Source organism: Mus caroli, unplaced genomic scaffold (assembly GCF_978045245.1).
Source record: "Mus caroli unplaced genomic scaffold, Mus_caroli_1 scaffold_8, whole genome shotgun sequence".
In the NCBI taxonomy this organism is placed as follows: Eukaryota; Metazoa; Chordata; class Mammalia; order Rodentia; family Muridae; genus Mus; species Mus caroli.
The window spans coordinates 70,241,537-70,256,593 of record NW_028227263.1 but is presented as its reverse complement, the minus strand read 5'-3'; the positions used below and the strand labels follow the sequence as shown (position 1 = coordinate 70,256,593).

The following is a 15,057-nucleotide window of genomic DNA, read 5'->3' as shown; positions in this document are numbered from 1 at the left end:
TAGGCTGTTTGGTGACTAAATTTATTTATGATCAGCATACAGTACTTGTTATTAGAGCAAGATTAGGAACAGTCAAGAATCAGGAGAGGATGAAAAATAAAAAGGGAGTCAGAAAAAAGTCCATCCACAGATTTGGTTTACAGTTGACAAAAGTGAATTATTGATACGATGCCTTCTTTCCTTCTTTATCTTCGAGTATATGGAGAATAGACATTAGTAGTCACTCACAGCACTGTCCTCAGGCTGGGGATACAGTGCAGCAGTATAACCCTTGCCTAGCAAGTGCAGGGTACCAGGAGCAATCTCTACCACCAAAACAGACAGACGAATAAACACATCAACCACCTTTCTGTATGAGCCCAGGAATGGTCAAGAATATATTTAAGTGCTAGTGTGCTTCTGCTGTCATCTGTGAATAAAAGGCAGAACAGTGAGCTTCCCTGTCCATCACTGATATAGCCTTTGTGAGACCTATGCAGTCACTTGCTGTGACTCAGTATTCCCTTTACCCTCTTTACAAAGTGAAGGAAGTCATCTTTTTTTAAAAGTTAAACATGTATTTTACTGACTCAGCTCTGAAACATTTATAAAAATTAGTTATGTATAGGCTACAAGTCAAACCTCTGAGGCTCTGACAAAAACACAATTTATACCCCTTTTATAACACTATATTAATAAGCAAAACTTCTTTCCATTCCTAGTTTGTATAGAATAAGCCTTTCATTCTTTCTTCCTACATCTTTTTATTTTTTATTTTTTGGTTTTCTATTTTTTCTTCATTTTTTGTTTTATTATTATTAGACATTTTCTTTATTTACATTTCAAATGTTATCCCCTTTTCTAGTCTCCTCTCCAAAAGCCCCTATCCCCTCACCCCTCCCCCTTCTCACCAACCCACCCATCCTGGTCCTGGCATTCCCTCACTCTTGGGCATCAAGCATTCACAGGACCAAGGGCCTCTACTCCCATTGATGACCAACAAGATCATCCTCTGCTACATATGTGGCTGTAGCCATGGGGCCCTCCATGGGGCCCTACTCTTTGGTTGGTAGTTAAGTCCCTGGGAGCTCTGGGGGTACTGGTTGGTTCATATTGTTTTTCCTTCTATGGGACTACAAGCCCCTTCAGCTCCCTGGGTCCTTTCTTCAGCTCCTCCACTGAGGACCCTGTATTTGGTCCAATGATTGGCTGAGAGAATCCACCTGTGTATTTGTCAGGCACTGGTAGAGTCTCTCAGGAGACAGTTATATCAGGCTCCTGTCAGCAAGTACTTCTTGGCATCCACAATAGTATCTGGGTTTGGTGACTGTGTATGGGATGGATTCCCAGGTGGGGCAGACTCTGGATGGTCTTTCCTTCAGTTTCTGCTCCACACTTTGTCTCCATCTGCAGGTGAAGGAAGTCATCTTAAGAGTGTGTCTGCAAGTCTGCAGGTGCTAATCCCTTCCTTTGAAAGATCAGATTCCTTGTCTTTCAACCATCCACCAATAACCTCTCTCCTTGCTTTCAGTCTCTGCTAGGGACTAGAAGGGCTTATCCTCTCCCCAACCTCCACAGACTGCAATTAAGTAAGGAGTGAGCTAACAGGGACTGAATAGCAGGAATGATATTTGACACTACTTACATCTTTTTTGTTTTTCTAATCACATGAGGTCGTTATTGTAAATATCCCCATTTTACAGATGAGGAAAGGGGCATCAAGAGACTTAGTCATTTGCTGGTCATTCAGTCAGAGCTGAATAAGCAACAGCATTTTGAACAATAAATTCAGACCTAGAGCTGTCTAATTTTATTGTTAGAGCTGGTCAATGATTAAGATAAAATTCAGTCTGCTTTGGATATCTGAATATCTTTGATAGCCAGCATCTTGCTAATGGACTGTGGAGAGTTAATTGGTTTAAAATCTGCTTTGTGGTTTTTTTTTTTTTTTATCATACCACAAAGTACTTTGTTTTGATAACAGCCCAGAGTCTTGGAGTCCTCAGTCTCTTGAGTCTCAAAGCTTCTGGAGACAGATGGAAAATGGATAAATGCAGATTATATATATTAGAAACAATCTACTTAGGACTTCATACCCTTCAGGTATCATTCCTTTGCCCCAGAGACTGTTGATGGAAATGGAAAACATATCTAGGTCTAATTTTATTGTTCCCCCCTTTCCTGCAGGCTGTCGTCCATATCAGGTGATCACAGCCCGAGTTCACCCAGGAGAGAGCAATGCCAGCTGGGTGATGAAGGGAACCTTGGAGTTCCTAGTCAGCAGTGACCCCGTGGCAAAGCTCCTGAGGGAAAACTTCGTGTTTAAGATCATCCCTATGCTCAACCCAGATGGTGTCATCAATGGCAAGTATGTCACCTGCCCGGTCCAATGGATCCACTACTGCATTTGTGTTACTATAGTAGAAATCCACTGCCATCTCATCAAAGTGGCATGAGTGTAGAGGCCTTGGTACTCTATAGGGATCTCCCTTGGGCTCCATCTATCTGAACCAATTAACAATGTACCCTCCATGCATATTTGTATGTCTCATGGCATTTCTCTAAATAGGAATAGCTGAAAACATAAGCATTTAGTATCAGAGCATCACACAACTAACCTAGTCCAGTGCTTCATTTATAAAGGAGGGCATGGGTATACAGGGTACCAAAACCTCCCCCACTTCATTTGATGACCCAGTGGTACTTCTGGGTTCAGTCCATGAGACTTCCTGGTGACTACAAGTGCTTCTGCACTAGTATTACATGTAGCTGCAAAGAAATATTTGTTCAGTTATGTATTACTGGTTTCTGAATATAATTAAAATAAGAGTTTCACATCAATGGAATGGAATGTTGCTTGGAAAAGAGAAATATGTTATTTGCATTTTCAAAATGCTGTTGCTTATCATTAAGATGTATCATGGAATAAAACTCTGAGGCCTGTCAGAAGGGCTCAGAGTTTGAGCTCAGGCTCAGATGAGGACCCCAAGGTCACATGACTAGAGAGTGGCAGGACTAACATTTACAGATATTCATGTAGTCTTTTTTAGTAAGAGATGACTCTTTGTCCTAAAAGAATGGAAATCCTGTTCCATAGATGAACAAAATGAAATATGAACAGAAAATATGTGAGGAAAAAATTATTTCCAAGACTAAAATGAAAATGATACTTTAGAATATCATTAGCATAGATGCAAACTTTAATTTTAAATAATACAGAAAATAAGGTGAGAATAAAGAGTTGGAAAGCAACAAATAAAAAGGGTCATAAAGAAACACAAAAACTTATAAATGATCACATGACTTAAACAAGATGAGAGAAAAGTTAATTCTTTCAAGAAAGGAAATGAAATATTAAACAACTCCAATAAACTTCTTTTTGGATAACTACAAAGATAGATTAAATTTAAGGTGTTAAGAATATAATGACGGGGGCTGGTGAGATGGCTCAGTGGGTAAGAGCACCCGACTGCTCTTCCGAAGGTCCAGAGTTCAAATCCCAGCAACCACATGAAAATAAATAAATCTTTAAAAAAAAAAAAAAAAGAATATAATGACTACATATACTATATATGATATATACATATTATATATCATATAGAACATAAATTTTATATATTAATTATACATATGTTCATATAATATATAATATAACATAAAATTAAATAATATAAAAGAACTAAGACAAATCCAAAGCATGTAATATGTCAAAACATGTCAATGTAAATAAAAGCTATAGAATATAAAAGTAATAGATACAAAAGGAAAGAATGAATGAAGTATAAATGAAGAAAACAACAAAAGAAAAAGTGTACCAATCTGTACATAATTTATTAGATTAACACAAGTAGGTTAGCTCAGTAGTTCATAGGTGTTATCTATCTATCTATCTATCTATCTATCTATCTATCTATCTATCTATCATCTATCTATCTATCTATCTATCTATCTATCTATTTGCTTATTTTCTTTCTTAATTACTAATTGAATTATTAATTCATTGATTTCTTATTTTCTTGGTAGAAATTGTTTGATGAGGACTGCTCAGTGCTGACTGCATTGAGGATCAGAAGGTCAGGTGCTTCACTGAAGAGCATCAGCCTCCTCCAGCAGCAATGAGGCCTCTAGGATCTTTGCGGATCAGGTCCCAAAGTGGTGTCTTTTAAGGCTACTCACAGTTCACCTGGCTCCTGTCATGTGTTCCTCTAAGCTCACAGTTGATCTCTGACTGCTCCTGGCTTGAGCAGCTAAGACTTTTACTAGCAGTCTTTCTCAGCTTACATGGATGGAAAATAGTTAAGGAAGGTATCTTGATGGGCATGACCCCATTTGGTTATTTTATTATCCAACTTGGCTTACTTCTCTCTTTCCATGGATCTATCTTGGGTCAGAAAGAAATTGGAAAGCCTATCAGATTAGGTGTGTTAACTGAACAGGACCTCTGGGTGCTCCCTGATCTACTCAGTTTTCCCCTTTGGTAGAAGATAATAATGTACTCCTGATACACTTTTCTGGACAAAAAAGAGTCACACATACCCAAAGCTCAGGATTTCATGTTCAAGCTCAGGGATTAAGTGTTGAAGCTCCTATTTCGAATACTCATACCTCCAAATTAGGGCTTGCTCCAGGTCTTTGGTCAAAGTTAATGGGGTTTCAGCCACTGAGGAGCCTGTTGGCTGGTGCACACATTATTTCCAGCTCACAGCTGGTTACTTTGTTTCCCAAATGGCAGGGCAGCTTCTTTCCAGTGACAATGGCATTCATCATCATTACTATTATTTATTATGACTCTGATTGCTCTTTTATTTATACAACATCTTTCATCATAGAGCCTGAGGCACTTTGTAGATCACTTGGACTGAACAAACAAGTATGTCTGAAAAGGAATGGGAAATCATAACACGTTCCACAGATAGAATAATCAGCAGGCCATAGAATATCATTATGCCAAGGACTCAATGCTGCCATGCATACATGGCATTTCACAATATAAAGCTTTAAACTCTAGTTCCTAAGCCCATTACACAATGGACTTAAAATGTGCTTCATCTAATTTTCACTTGAGATACTTTTGTAGTTGATATTTCATTGTCCTGTCATGCCTACACCATTGTGTATAATTAGGTAGGTGTTTATTCTTATTGTGGTGTAGTTTTTGCTCTCTGAGCTTCAACTATTGTGCAAGTCTTCCATGTAGAGATAAAATTCTTCCTGTATTCATTTTGATTTCTAATGAGAAATATTCCCCAAACTTGTTGTAGTTCACCTAAACATAGTAAATGGTTATCATTCCCAATGTTCAGAATGTCACTGTTTTTCTCTGGACAAAATGCTATTAGCAGACATCTTAAGTCCCAGAAGTGCTCTGTTTGACTAAAAGGAGGTAATCTCTGCATCCAGTTAGTGACTCCAAACATCACTGTGTTAATTAGAGCTAAACTACACTTAGTAAACTTACACATTTGCTTATATGCTCAGCTCAGGTATTTGAGCACATGCATGTCTGTGTACACAGAGAGAACAAAGCATAGTTTTATATGTTGTTCCTCAGATGATGTCTATGATGGGTAATTTTGGTTATCAGTTCAACTACATCTAGGGTCAACTAACACCTAAGCATCTGGGCATACCTATGAGGGATGTTCTTGATTGAAGAAAATCAAGGTCATTTGAGGTTAGAAGACCCCTCACTCACAACCACAGTCATGCTTTCTGGTGGCAGCCTACATAAAAGAACAAGGAAGAAGGAAACATTTTGGCTTTTGCCTGCTTACCCTCACTCTAACTGATACATTTATTTTTCTTGTTGCTGAAACATTTCCATACTTGTATTAGAATCTACTTTTGGGGATTCCAATATAGACAGAAGACCAGCTGCTCCCCATAAATTCCTGGGATTCTAACATCAGATTGGTACTGCTGAGGTATTTTGTCTTTTTGACTGAACAAATACTGGATTGCTGGCTTATTGGTTGGAATAAAGCCATTCTTGGACTACTTATTCCACAGCCTGTCAGTCAGTTTAATAAGTAACCCTTTGATATATATGAAATATAAAACATATTGTATGAATATACAATTTAGTTATACATTTCATATTATCTCTCTCTCTCTCTCTCTCTCTCACATACACACACACACACACACACACACACACATACACACACATACTTCTATCAGGTTACTTTTCCTTTAGAGAAACTTGACTAATACACTATCCATCTATATTTCACTGGCCTGGAACATACCAGGTAAGCTGGCTGATCAAAGAACCCCAGTGCTCTACCTGTTTTTACTTCTCCAGTTCTGGAATTTCAAGTGCTAGCTTTCATACCCAGCTGTTTTGTTTCTAACATTGGTTCTGGGGACCCAATTTGCCTTCTAATGCTTGGAAGGCAAGTGCTTTACTGATCAAGGTATTTTCTCAAGCCCATTACAAACTTTTAATTTAAAACTTATCATGGACCTCCACAGAGCTGGCACACATGTGTCACAATAGAGCAGTTTCCTTTTGTGGCGCTGGTGATGGAACCTCTGAGGATGACTGGGAGATTTTGATAATAGTGGTCAGAGAGACACAGCCAGAATTTCTAGGAAGAAAAATATAGTGAGCCTTGCCAAGTCAAGGATCCCTTAGCAACGCAAGTCTGAACAGGGAAACAAATACAGTGATGTATCTGTTATGATTAATTCCAAAAGAAACAATTTCCCATCTCCTGGCTGGGCTATGTATTGAATCAGGCTGAGTTCTCAGGGAGTCAGGAGCAATGCAGTGATTCTGAGACTTGCAATTCTTCTCAACACAGGATAGAAGAGAATGAGAATTAGCAAACCAGGTTAAACCAGGAGGACTGGTAGATAGATTAAAGTGGGAATGGAAGAGAAAGCAGATGGCTTTCAAGCTGACAAATAGGTATAGATCCTACATAAACGGGGAGAGAGAGAATGGGGAAAGAAGCCAAGCCTGATTTTCATTTGTTAAATTTTGGGTGTTGATGGTAGGTAGCATCAACATAATTCTTACAAAGCCAACACAGAGCCTGAGCATTCACAGGAGACCGAGCATATTGATCCTAGGAGTATGTCCAACTCCATAAACATGATTATCTTCTTTCAAATGCATTGTGGACCAGACACAACAATAATATGCCCAGAACCTAGTACAAGCAAGCATAGCAAGGTGTTTAAAATGTAACCACATAATGTACGAGAGGAAACAATTCAAATTATAAAAATCACATAAAAAAACTCAACAACCTTAAAAAGCTTGGGACCATTTCAAGTGTGGGCCAATAGTCTACTGTACTGCAGACTGTGAAGGCTTTAACTTCCTACAAGAAAATCACATTCAGACTTGACCTAAAAAATCATTCAGTACCTTTTATGGGCCAAGAAAGTACCTAATTTTACTTATATTGCCTTATTTCATTCTCACTCTGGCCCATGCTGTGATTAATTGGTCTGTACCAATGTTACATGTCTGACTGTTACAACTAGTAACAAAGTCAACAAATTATTACAAACAGAAGAAACAGGTGTTCCCTGTAAGGATGGAGGGAGAAAAAGGCAGAGGTCGATGTGCCAGAAGTTACGTAAAGTCTTGAGTGGCTACTACAAATGCTAGGGGTTGAAATGCTGTCATAGTTAGCTGCAGCTGTCATTTTGACATAACCCATAGTCACTTAGGAAGAGGGAAACGAAATGGAGGAATTGTCTAGCTAGATTAGACTGACCTGGGACATGTCTGTAAGACATTTTCTTAATTTTAAACTGATGTGGAAGTGTGTGTGGGGTGGGGGTGGGGGTGGGGGGTCCTCAACCCACAGAGGACAGGGTCATGCCTGAGCTGTGAACTTGGGAAATCTAGGAAAAGTAGTTGAACTAGCCAAATGGAAGGAGACAGGAAGCTCCTTTCCTTCACAATCTCTGCTTTACTTTCTTTTTTTTTTCGTTCTTTTTAATTTATTTTTTATTATGTATTTATTTCATTTACATTTCCAATGCTATCCCAAAAGTCCCCCATACGCTCTCCCACCCACTCCCCCACCCACTCCTCCACCCACCCACTCCCACTTCTTGGCCTTGGCAAGATTTTGCTGAAAGGACCCAGATATGGCTGTCTCTTGTGAGACTATGCCAGGGCCTGGCAAACACAGAAGTGGATGCTCACAGTCAGCTATTGGATGGATCACAGGGCCCCCAATGGAGGAGCTAGAGAAAGTAACCAAGGAGCTAAAGGGATCTGCAACCCTATATGTGGAACAACAATATCGTGTCTCTAGCTGCATATGTATCAGAAGATGGCCTAGTCGGCCATCAGTGGAAAGAGAGGCCCATTGGTTGTGCAAACTTTATATGCCCCAGTACAGGGGAACGCCTTCCTCCAGGTTGCTACTTGATTTCATGTCCTGACTTCCTTCCTTGATACAGTGACATGGAAGTGTAAGTCAAATAAACTCTTTCCCCATTGTGCTTTGAGTCATGATATCGATCACAGTAAAAGAAAGAAAACTAGGGCAGAACCTGCTGCGGTTTGAGTGGACAACAGGACACAGGCTAGGGGACAGAGGAGTCTGGAATGGTCTGAGTCCAAACGCAGAATACCATTTAGTTCTTCTTGCTTCTGGTTTCTTAGCAGACTTGTAGCAGTTGTACCTAGGAGGATGGAGAAGTTCTATAGAAGAGTACTATTTGTCTGCATCTGCTTCAGTCATGTTGATTAGCAACGGGGAGCAGGAATTGTGACCTTCTTTCTCTCGTGACTTTTTATGGATAGTACCTCCATGGAAGCCAATGAGAGAGGGGTTCTAAGCACTGTCTGACTGGTTGCTTTTGATAACAACCAATAGGATGCCCTTATATCAAGTACCTGAAATGCAACATCATTTGGCTTGTTTTGTTTTGGCTTTGTTTATTTCTTTGAAATAGAATGTCTGGCTTGAAACTTATGATGCAATCCAGGCTGGCTTCAGATTCATAGCAATCCCCCTAAATGTTGAGATTGTAGGGATGAACCACCTATGTTGCACTTAAATGTATGTGTTTTAGCACCACATAGATGTTACTTCTGCATTAAAAAAAAAGTTCACTGTTTCCAGTGGGGTAAAAGATACATATTCTATGGGTAAGCATAGCTGCTGCTCTTGCAGAGGATTTGGCTTCAGTTTTCAGTACTTCCAGGGCAGCTCACAACTTTTCCATATCAGTTCTAGGAGGTCAATTACTCTTTTCTGGCCTACATGGGCACCAGACACACACGTAGTGCACATACTTACATGCAGACAAAACATGCACATATATGTAACAAAAATAAACAGAAAATTTATACTCTGTGGAAAGTTCAGTATTATAGAAATGGGGGCAAGGAGGTACAGTGGGAAAAGGTGAGGTTGGATGGGGACATGAGCGAGACTGGGAAACGGAAGAATCAACCAAAATAAACTGTCCATAAAACTTCCATTTAGAAATAAATGGAATTTTTAAATTCACTGTAAGTGAATTTAAAAAAACACCAAAATTTTAAAAACAAGTAAATTTAAAAGCATTCAAAGTTAGGAATATTTTGTGGCCATCAGTGGAAAGAGAAGCCCATTGGTCTTGCAAACTTTATATGCCTCAGTACAGGGGAATGCCAGAGCCAAGAAGTGGGAGTGGGTGGGTAGGGGAGTAGTGGGGAGGGTATGGGGGACTTTTGGGATAGCATTGGAAATGTAAATGAAGAAAATACCTAATTTAAAAAATGAAAAAAAAAGTGGATTAGTCACTTAAAATCTTGTAACAGAGGTTCTTTCAGAATTCCACAGAAAGCACAGTTAGAAAGATACCTTAGTTAATAAACTGACATCTAGGTTTATCATCTATTTCCTTAAATATAATCATATGACCACATCTATTGAAACTTTCCACAAATCATATATTCTATAATATAACTTAAAGACTAACAAAAATCTTCCAGGGAAAATAATGCAATCATTATTATCTTTCAAATAGCAATCTCAGAGCATTGATGGTCAACAGGTAATAAGCAATTTTCCATTGTAAACAACTTACATATGAGTAGTATTGGTATGTTCTTAATGAGTTTATTTGGCCATTTCATGAATCTAAATTTTCAAGTTCAGATAGTAGAATCAAATATTATGTAAACTGTATTTGATGCCTATTTGACTGAGTTCCTTCTATTATAAACTTCATAGGTTTATGTCCACACTAAAAATGGACAGTGCTGCTGGCTGTTCATACCCTTGTAAATACAATACATTATGAACATTAATCTTTCCATTGGTATGATAGGATACATATGACTTTAATCTTTTATAGTTGTGACTTCTAATTCGTAGAATTCCCAGAAAGCTGGGAATCTCCCCTGTTTATTCATAATTTCAATATTAAAATGTTAGTCTAGATTCTGGTTCTACCCTGTTTGTGTTCCTCTGTGTTTGGGGGCTCTGAAAGGAGGGGAGTGGAAAATATCTTATCTCCCCTTTGCTTTGTCTTGCTTATGTTCAACACTGGAAAATTTGTTACTTTGATCTAGTCAGAGGAACTATAATTTTCTCCACCTACCTCCCGGTTTCAGTGGAAGGGATAGAGGCCTCTCTTGGTCCATTCTGTATTTTAATAAATTTTATTAGACAAATGAGACAAGAAGAAGGAATAGTTTGATCTCATAGTTTCCCCCCTACCACTTCATAAAAGGAAAGGCAAAAATTTAAATTTAAAAACAAAGGATATCCAAGAGACTTTTTTCCTGGCTTAAATTCTTTCCTTATGAATGCCTGTCAGTATTTCTAAACTCCTAGTATAGAGGGAAATTGCAGAGCTTTCTTGTCACCTCTCCTGACAGGTGGAAGGAGACAGGGAAGCCCATAAAGAATGTGGTGTTTGCTGTGACTGACAATCCTCCTCTGTTCATACACCGTAGGCACAGTGTGGGCTCAGAACAATGGAGTCCTGGTTCAGAGGAAAAGCAACACACTCAGTCTTGCTGATGAACTTGTTCATGGAGATCAGAAATGATTTGCTCTGGGAACTTTTAAGGTCCTGCTGTTAAGTCATTAGCATAGTGCTCAATGCTAGATCACTTTGGGAGAGCATTCTCAAGGGCTTCCTCCATTGCCTGCACGTGCAGACTGGACCAGGGGCTTTAGGGCTCCATTTTCCTTTCGCAGACATTTCAGATTTGAATAAATATTGCTATTTATTATTCCCAAATTTAGGGTTATTAATTATATCAGCATAAACCTAATTTATTCCATCATAAACAGCGATAATAAATGCTGCCAACTGCTAATACCCAGCTCTTGCCAACTGTGCCTGTGGTTGATGGGTTTCCCCACCCCACTTCCCAGAAGTATTAAATTAAAAATGAGCCAATGTTGCAGAATCATTGATCAAGTGGGGACTGAGGCTCTTGGGAAAATGTGTTTGTTTTGTTAAATGTTTTGATCCTTCATTGGCTGAACAAGTTCACATGTTTGACGGCATTCCAGAGTCACTCCCTTCTTGCTTCCTCCACCAGACCTTTTAGAGGGGAAAGAAATGGGAGCAGGGATAGCAGGGTAGTAGGAGGCTCAGGACAACATTCTTCTTTCTCAATATGCCCTTTAAACATATGTGATCAAGGCATGCCCAACTCCTAACATGTTCTTTCAACATGTCCTTAGAAATCTTTGTGAAAACAATTCCTAAGTACTATATAGATGCAGTGTTTCAACCACCATTTCATTTACCATGTATCTAGTGAAATATATGTCCTCCTAACATACAAACAATTCTGTAACTGGAAGTGGGAAGCACAGACCTCACAACACTGCCAAAACAGAGGATGCTTTTGAAAAAAAAATGTTATTTAATCTCAAATCTCATTGGGAGGGTGCCTGCTTTGTGATGGGAGGTGGACTCCATTCTGTTATCAGAGTTCCATAAGATCACATTGCCTTTCTCAAGGGGAAAAAAATTATCATCCTTTGTCCTGGTTCCTGTTTTATCTCTCTGTAGTGGTTGCAGGGACATTACAGTGTATAATCCTGAGCAGACAATCAAAAGATCCTGCCTGAGGTCAAACTTGACTTCCTTTCAGCAGGGTGGCTTTGGACCAGTTACTTAACCTCTCTACTTCTATTCCTTCAGCATATTATAAGGTCACCAGCCCTACCCACTGTGCCTTACCTGCTTAGTGTCATGATCAAATATCACAGGACTTTTGAAAGTATACTGTGCAAAGTAAGAAAGGTTCCATTCACTGCTGTGATGCCTGGGTTTTAGTGGTGACCATCAAAGCTTTTCTCTGTGGCTGGGCCAGCCTGGATTAATCATCTTTATCTTGCTTTTCATTCCTCAGTTTCTCAAAGAGACCCATATAGGTCATACCAGTATGACAGAACTCACAGAAAGAAGAGATGAGATTGAAGGCATGAAAGGCTCCTTTTGATATATCCAGATATCATATGTAGTATGTGTCTATGGTATATCAGGAAGTCACTATGGAGCTGATTAAATTCTAGCGAAAATATAGTGGTATTGACAGCTTGAATTTTAGGAATAGAAACTAATAACTATGCTTGGTTGTTGATTGACTTATCTGGCCCATCAAAATAGACACAAAACCTGACTTCTTGCCCTAGGAAGTCAGCCTATCATCAGCTACCTCCATAAAGACATCTATAAGAGTTTTCAGGGTATTTGTAAAGAGACAGGTCTCCATGGAATCTTTTTTCTCCAGTCTGAAGTCTATATATGCCAAACTCAGGATCAGAAGAGGCTCGGGTCTCCAGAAAGTTCTCCTCATTAGGAGCCACAGGAAACTTCTCTTTGTAGGGCTGGTTATAGAGAAATCACTTTAGAGCCTCACTACTGTCTAGTTCCTGATCTTTCTGCCCAGTGCCCTGAAAGCCAGAGGAAAGCCAGAGAGAACATTTAAACTTTGGTCATGAAGATCCATCCTCCCCACCCTACCTTCCAGGTTGCCTTTGCCTGGTTATTTATCTCTCTGAGCTACCTAGCCCTTCTGAATTATGAGGCTCATTCCTTCATTGCCCTGATTTCCTTTTGCAAATATGATCCCATACATCTTCACTCCCCAACAAACACTTGCTTCTCTATTTACAGCTTCCCCCGCTCTCTACCCTTCCCCTTGGCCCAATAACAGCCAAGGAGATAAATAAGATACATAACTCTTTTTGGCTATTATTTTTTTTGTTACTCTGCACAGTAACATATATAATAACAAGGAAACAAATCTTATTACTAAAGTAATTACAATAAATAAAAAATAACCAAAAGGGGAGCTTCAGGAGGGTGGGCATGTCAGGGGAGTGATTGCAGCAGGATTAAAAAAATTTAATTTACTAGCACCAGTCACTGCTGCTGTGTTGATATCCCGCTTAGGAGACAGTGTCTAATTAGAGTGGTTATTATTGTCTTTTGAAGACACTCACCCTTAGTTGACTTATGCCTTGGGTCTTTAAAGAGGAAATTGGCCCAAAAATTCCCTGGAGAGAACTCCCTGTCAACAGCTCTGTGTTTGCAACAGCAGCATTTAGCATGTTCAGCTGGATTGTCAACAGAGCTTGAAAACTGCCAGGAATGGCTTGCTATCCTTTCTTCTGTCTGCAGATAAACTTCTTTTTAATTGAGGTGTACTCATGTGACTTTACTCCCACCAACTGTGTATCCCTAAGCACAGGTGATGTTGTGTCAGTTAGTGATATAGGCTAGTGCAGAACAATCACAGTTAAAATGCAAGTAGGCAATCTAATTTTATCTCAATGCAATTTAAGACCATTTGTTTTTATATGATTAGCAGTGGAAATGAAGAACAGTTATTTTCCTTCATCAATTATGACTATAATCCTGTGTCTGGTAGTCATCTTCCTAAGTGTTTTTGGTATTTCAGTCGTTTTTCTTTCCTTGTGATTGTAAAACATATAAGGTCTAATTTGGGCCTTCCTATGCAATACTTAAATTATAGTCTAACATCACTCTTTAGTTCCTTAAACCTTTTGCAAGAAGTTATTTTGGGGTGTGCATGACAGATAAACCACCAGGAAAAAAATATATATGTATACTTTTGTGAATCTTAGCATCATGCTTTAACAATGCCATGTCAAATGGATTTGTTAATTCATTACATACCCCTGCTCTCTTACATTATTTTAGAGAATAATCTCCATATTTAAAATCTGGGAAAATATGAACTATAGACATAAAATATATAATAACTTCTCTCTAGCCACTGACATCACTATCATCTTTATTACAACTACACCATGAGATAATAACTGAGTAAAGTATTTTTTAATTTATGTTTCAAATGTTGCCCCCTTTCTTGGTTTCCCCTCCACAACCCCCTATCTTAGCCCCTCCCCTGCCTCTATGACGGTGCTCCCCTATTCACCCATCCACTTCCACTTTACCACCCTAGCATACCCCTACACTGGGGCATTGAGCCTTTTTTCCCATTGATGCCAGATAAGGCAATCCTGTACTACATATGCAGCTGGAGTCATGGGTTCTTTCATGTATACTCTATTGGTACAGAGACAAACAGGTAGATCAATGGAATAGAATTGAAGACCCAGCAATAAACCCACACACGTATGGTCACCTGATATTTGACAAAGAAACCAAAAGCATCCAGTGGAAAAAAAGACAGCATATTTGGTTTTGGTTCAACTGAGTAAAGTCTTAAACTGAGTTCTCATTTCTTCCTCCCTTCCTTCCTCCCTCTCTCCTTTCCTTCTTATTTTTCCTCCCTCTTCCTTCATAGCCCCTTTTTCTCTCATTCTGTCTCTTCCTTTCCTTTCTTTCTCACTCCATTTTTCTCTTTCCTATATCTTCTTCTCTCTTCCACCTCTTTTATCCTCTTTCTCTCCCTCCCTCCAACACACCTTTCTTTTCTTCTCTCTGCCTTCCTTCCTCCCTCACTCCCTTCCTCCTCCCTATCTCTTTCTTCCTTTCTCTCTAGCTTCCTTCCCTCCTTCCCTCCCTCCTTCCCTCCCTCCCTTCCTTCCTTCCTTCCTTCCTTCCTTCCTTCCTTCCTTCCTTCCTTCCTTCCTTCCTTCCTTCCTTCCTTCC

The 15,057-nt window shown here is 39.2% G+C and overlaps 1 protein-coding gene across 1 annotated transcript in view; it reads left to right on the top strand.

Moving 5' to 3' along the window:
• The window catches only part of Agbl1 (AGBL carboxypeptidase 1), an 818,045-nt gene that overhangs the window by 272,506 nt on the left and 530,482 nt on the right, over positions 1 to 15,057 (top strand). The window contains exon 16 of the mRNA XM_021168273.2: positions 2,167 to 2,347. Within this exon, the coding sequence (XP_021023932.2) occupies positions 2,167 to 2,347 (181 nt within the window). The remainder of the gene's footprint in view (positions 1 to 2,166; positions 2,348 to 15,057) is intronic.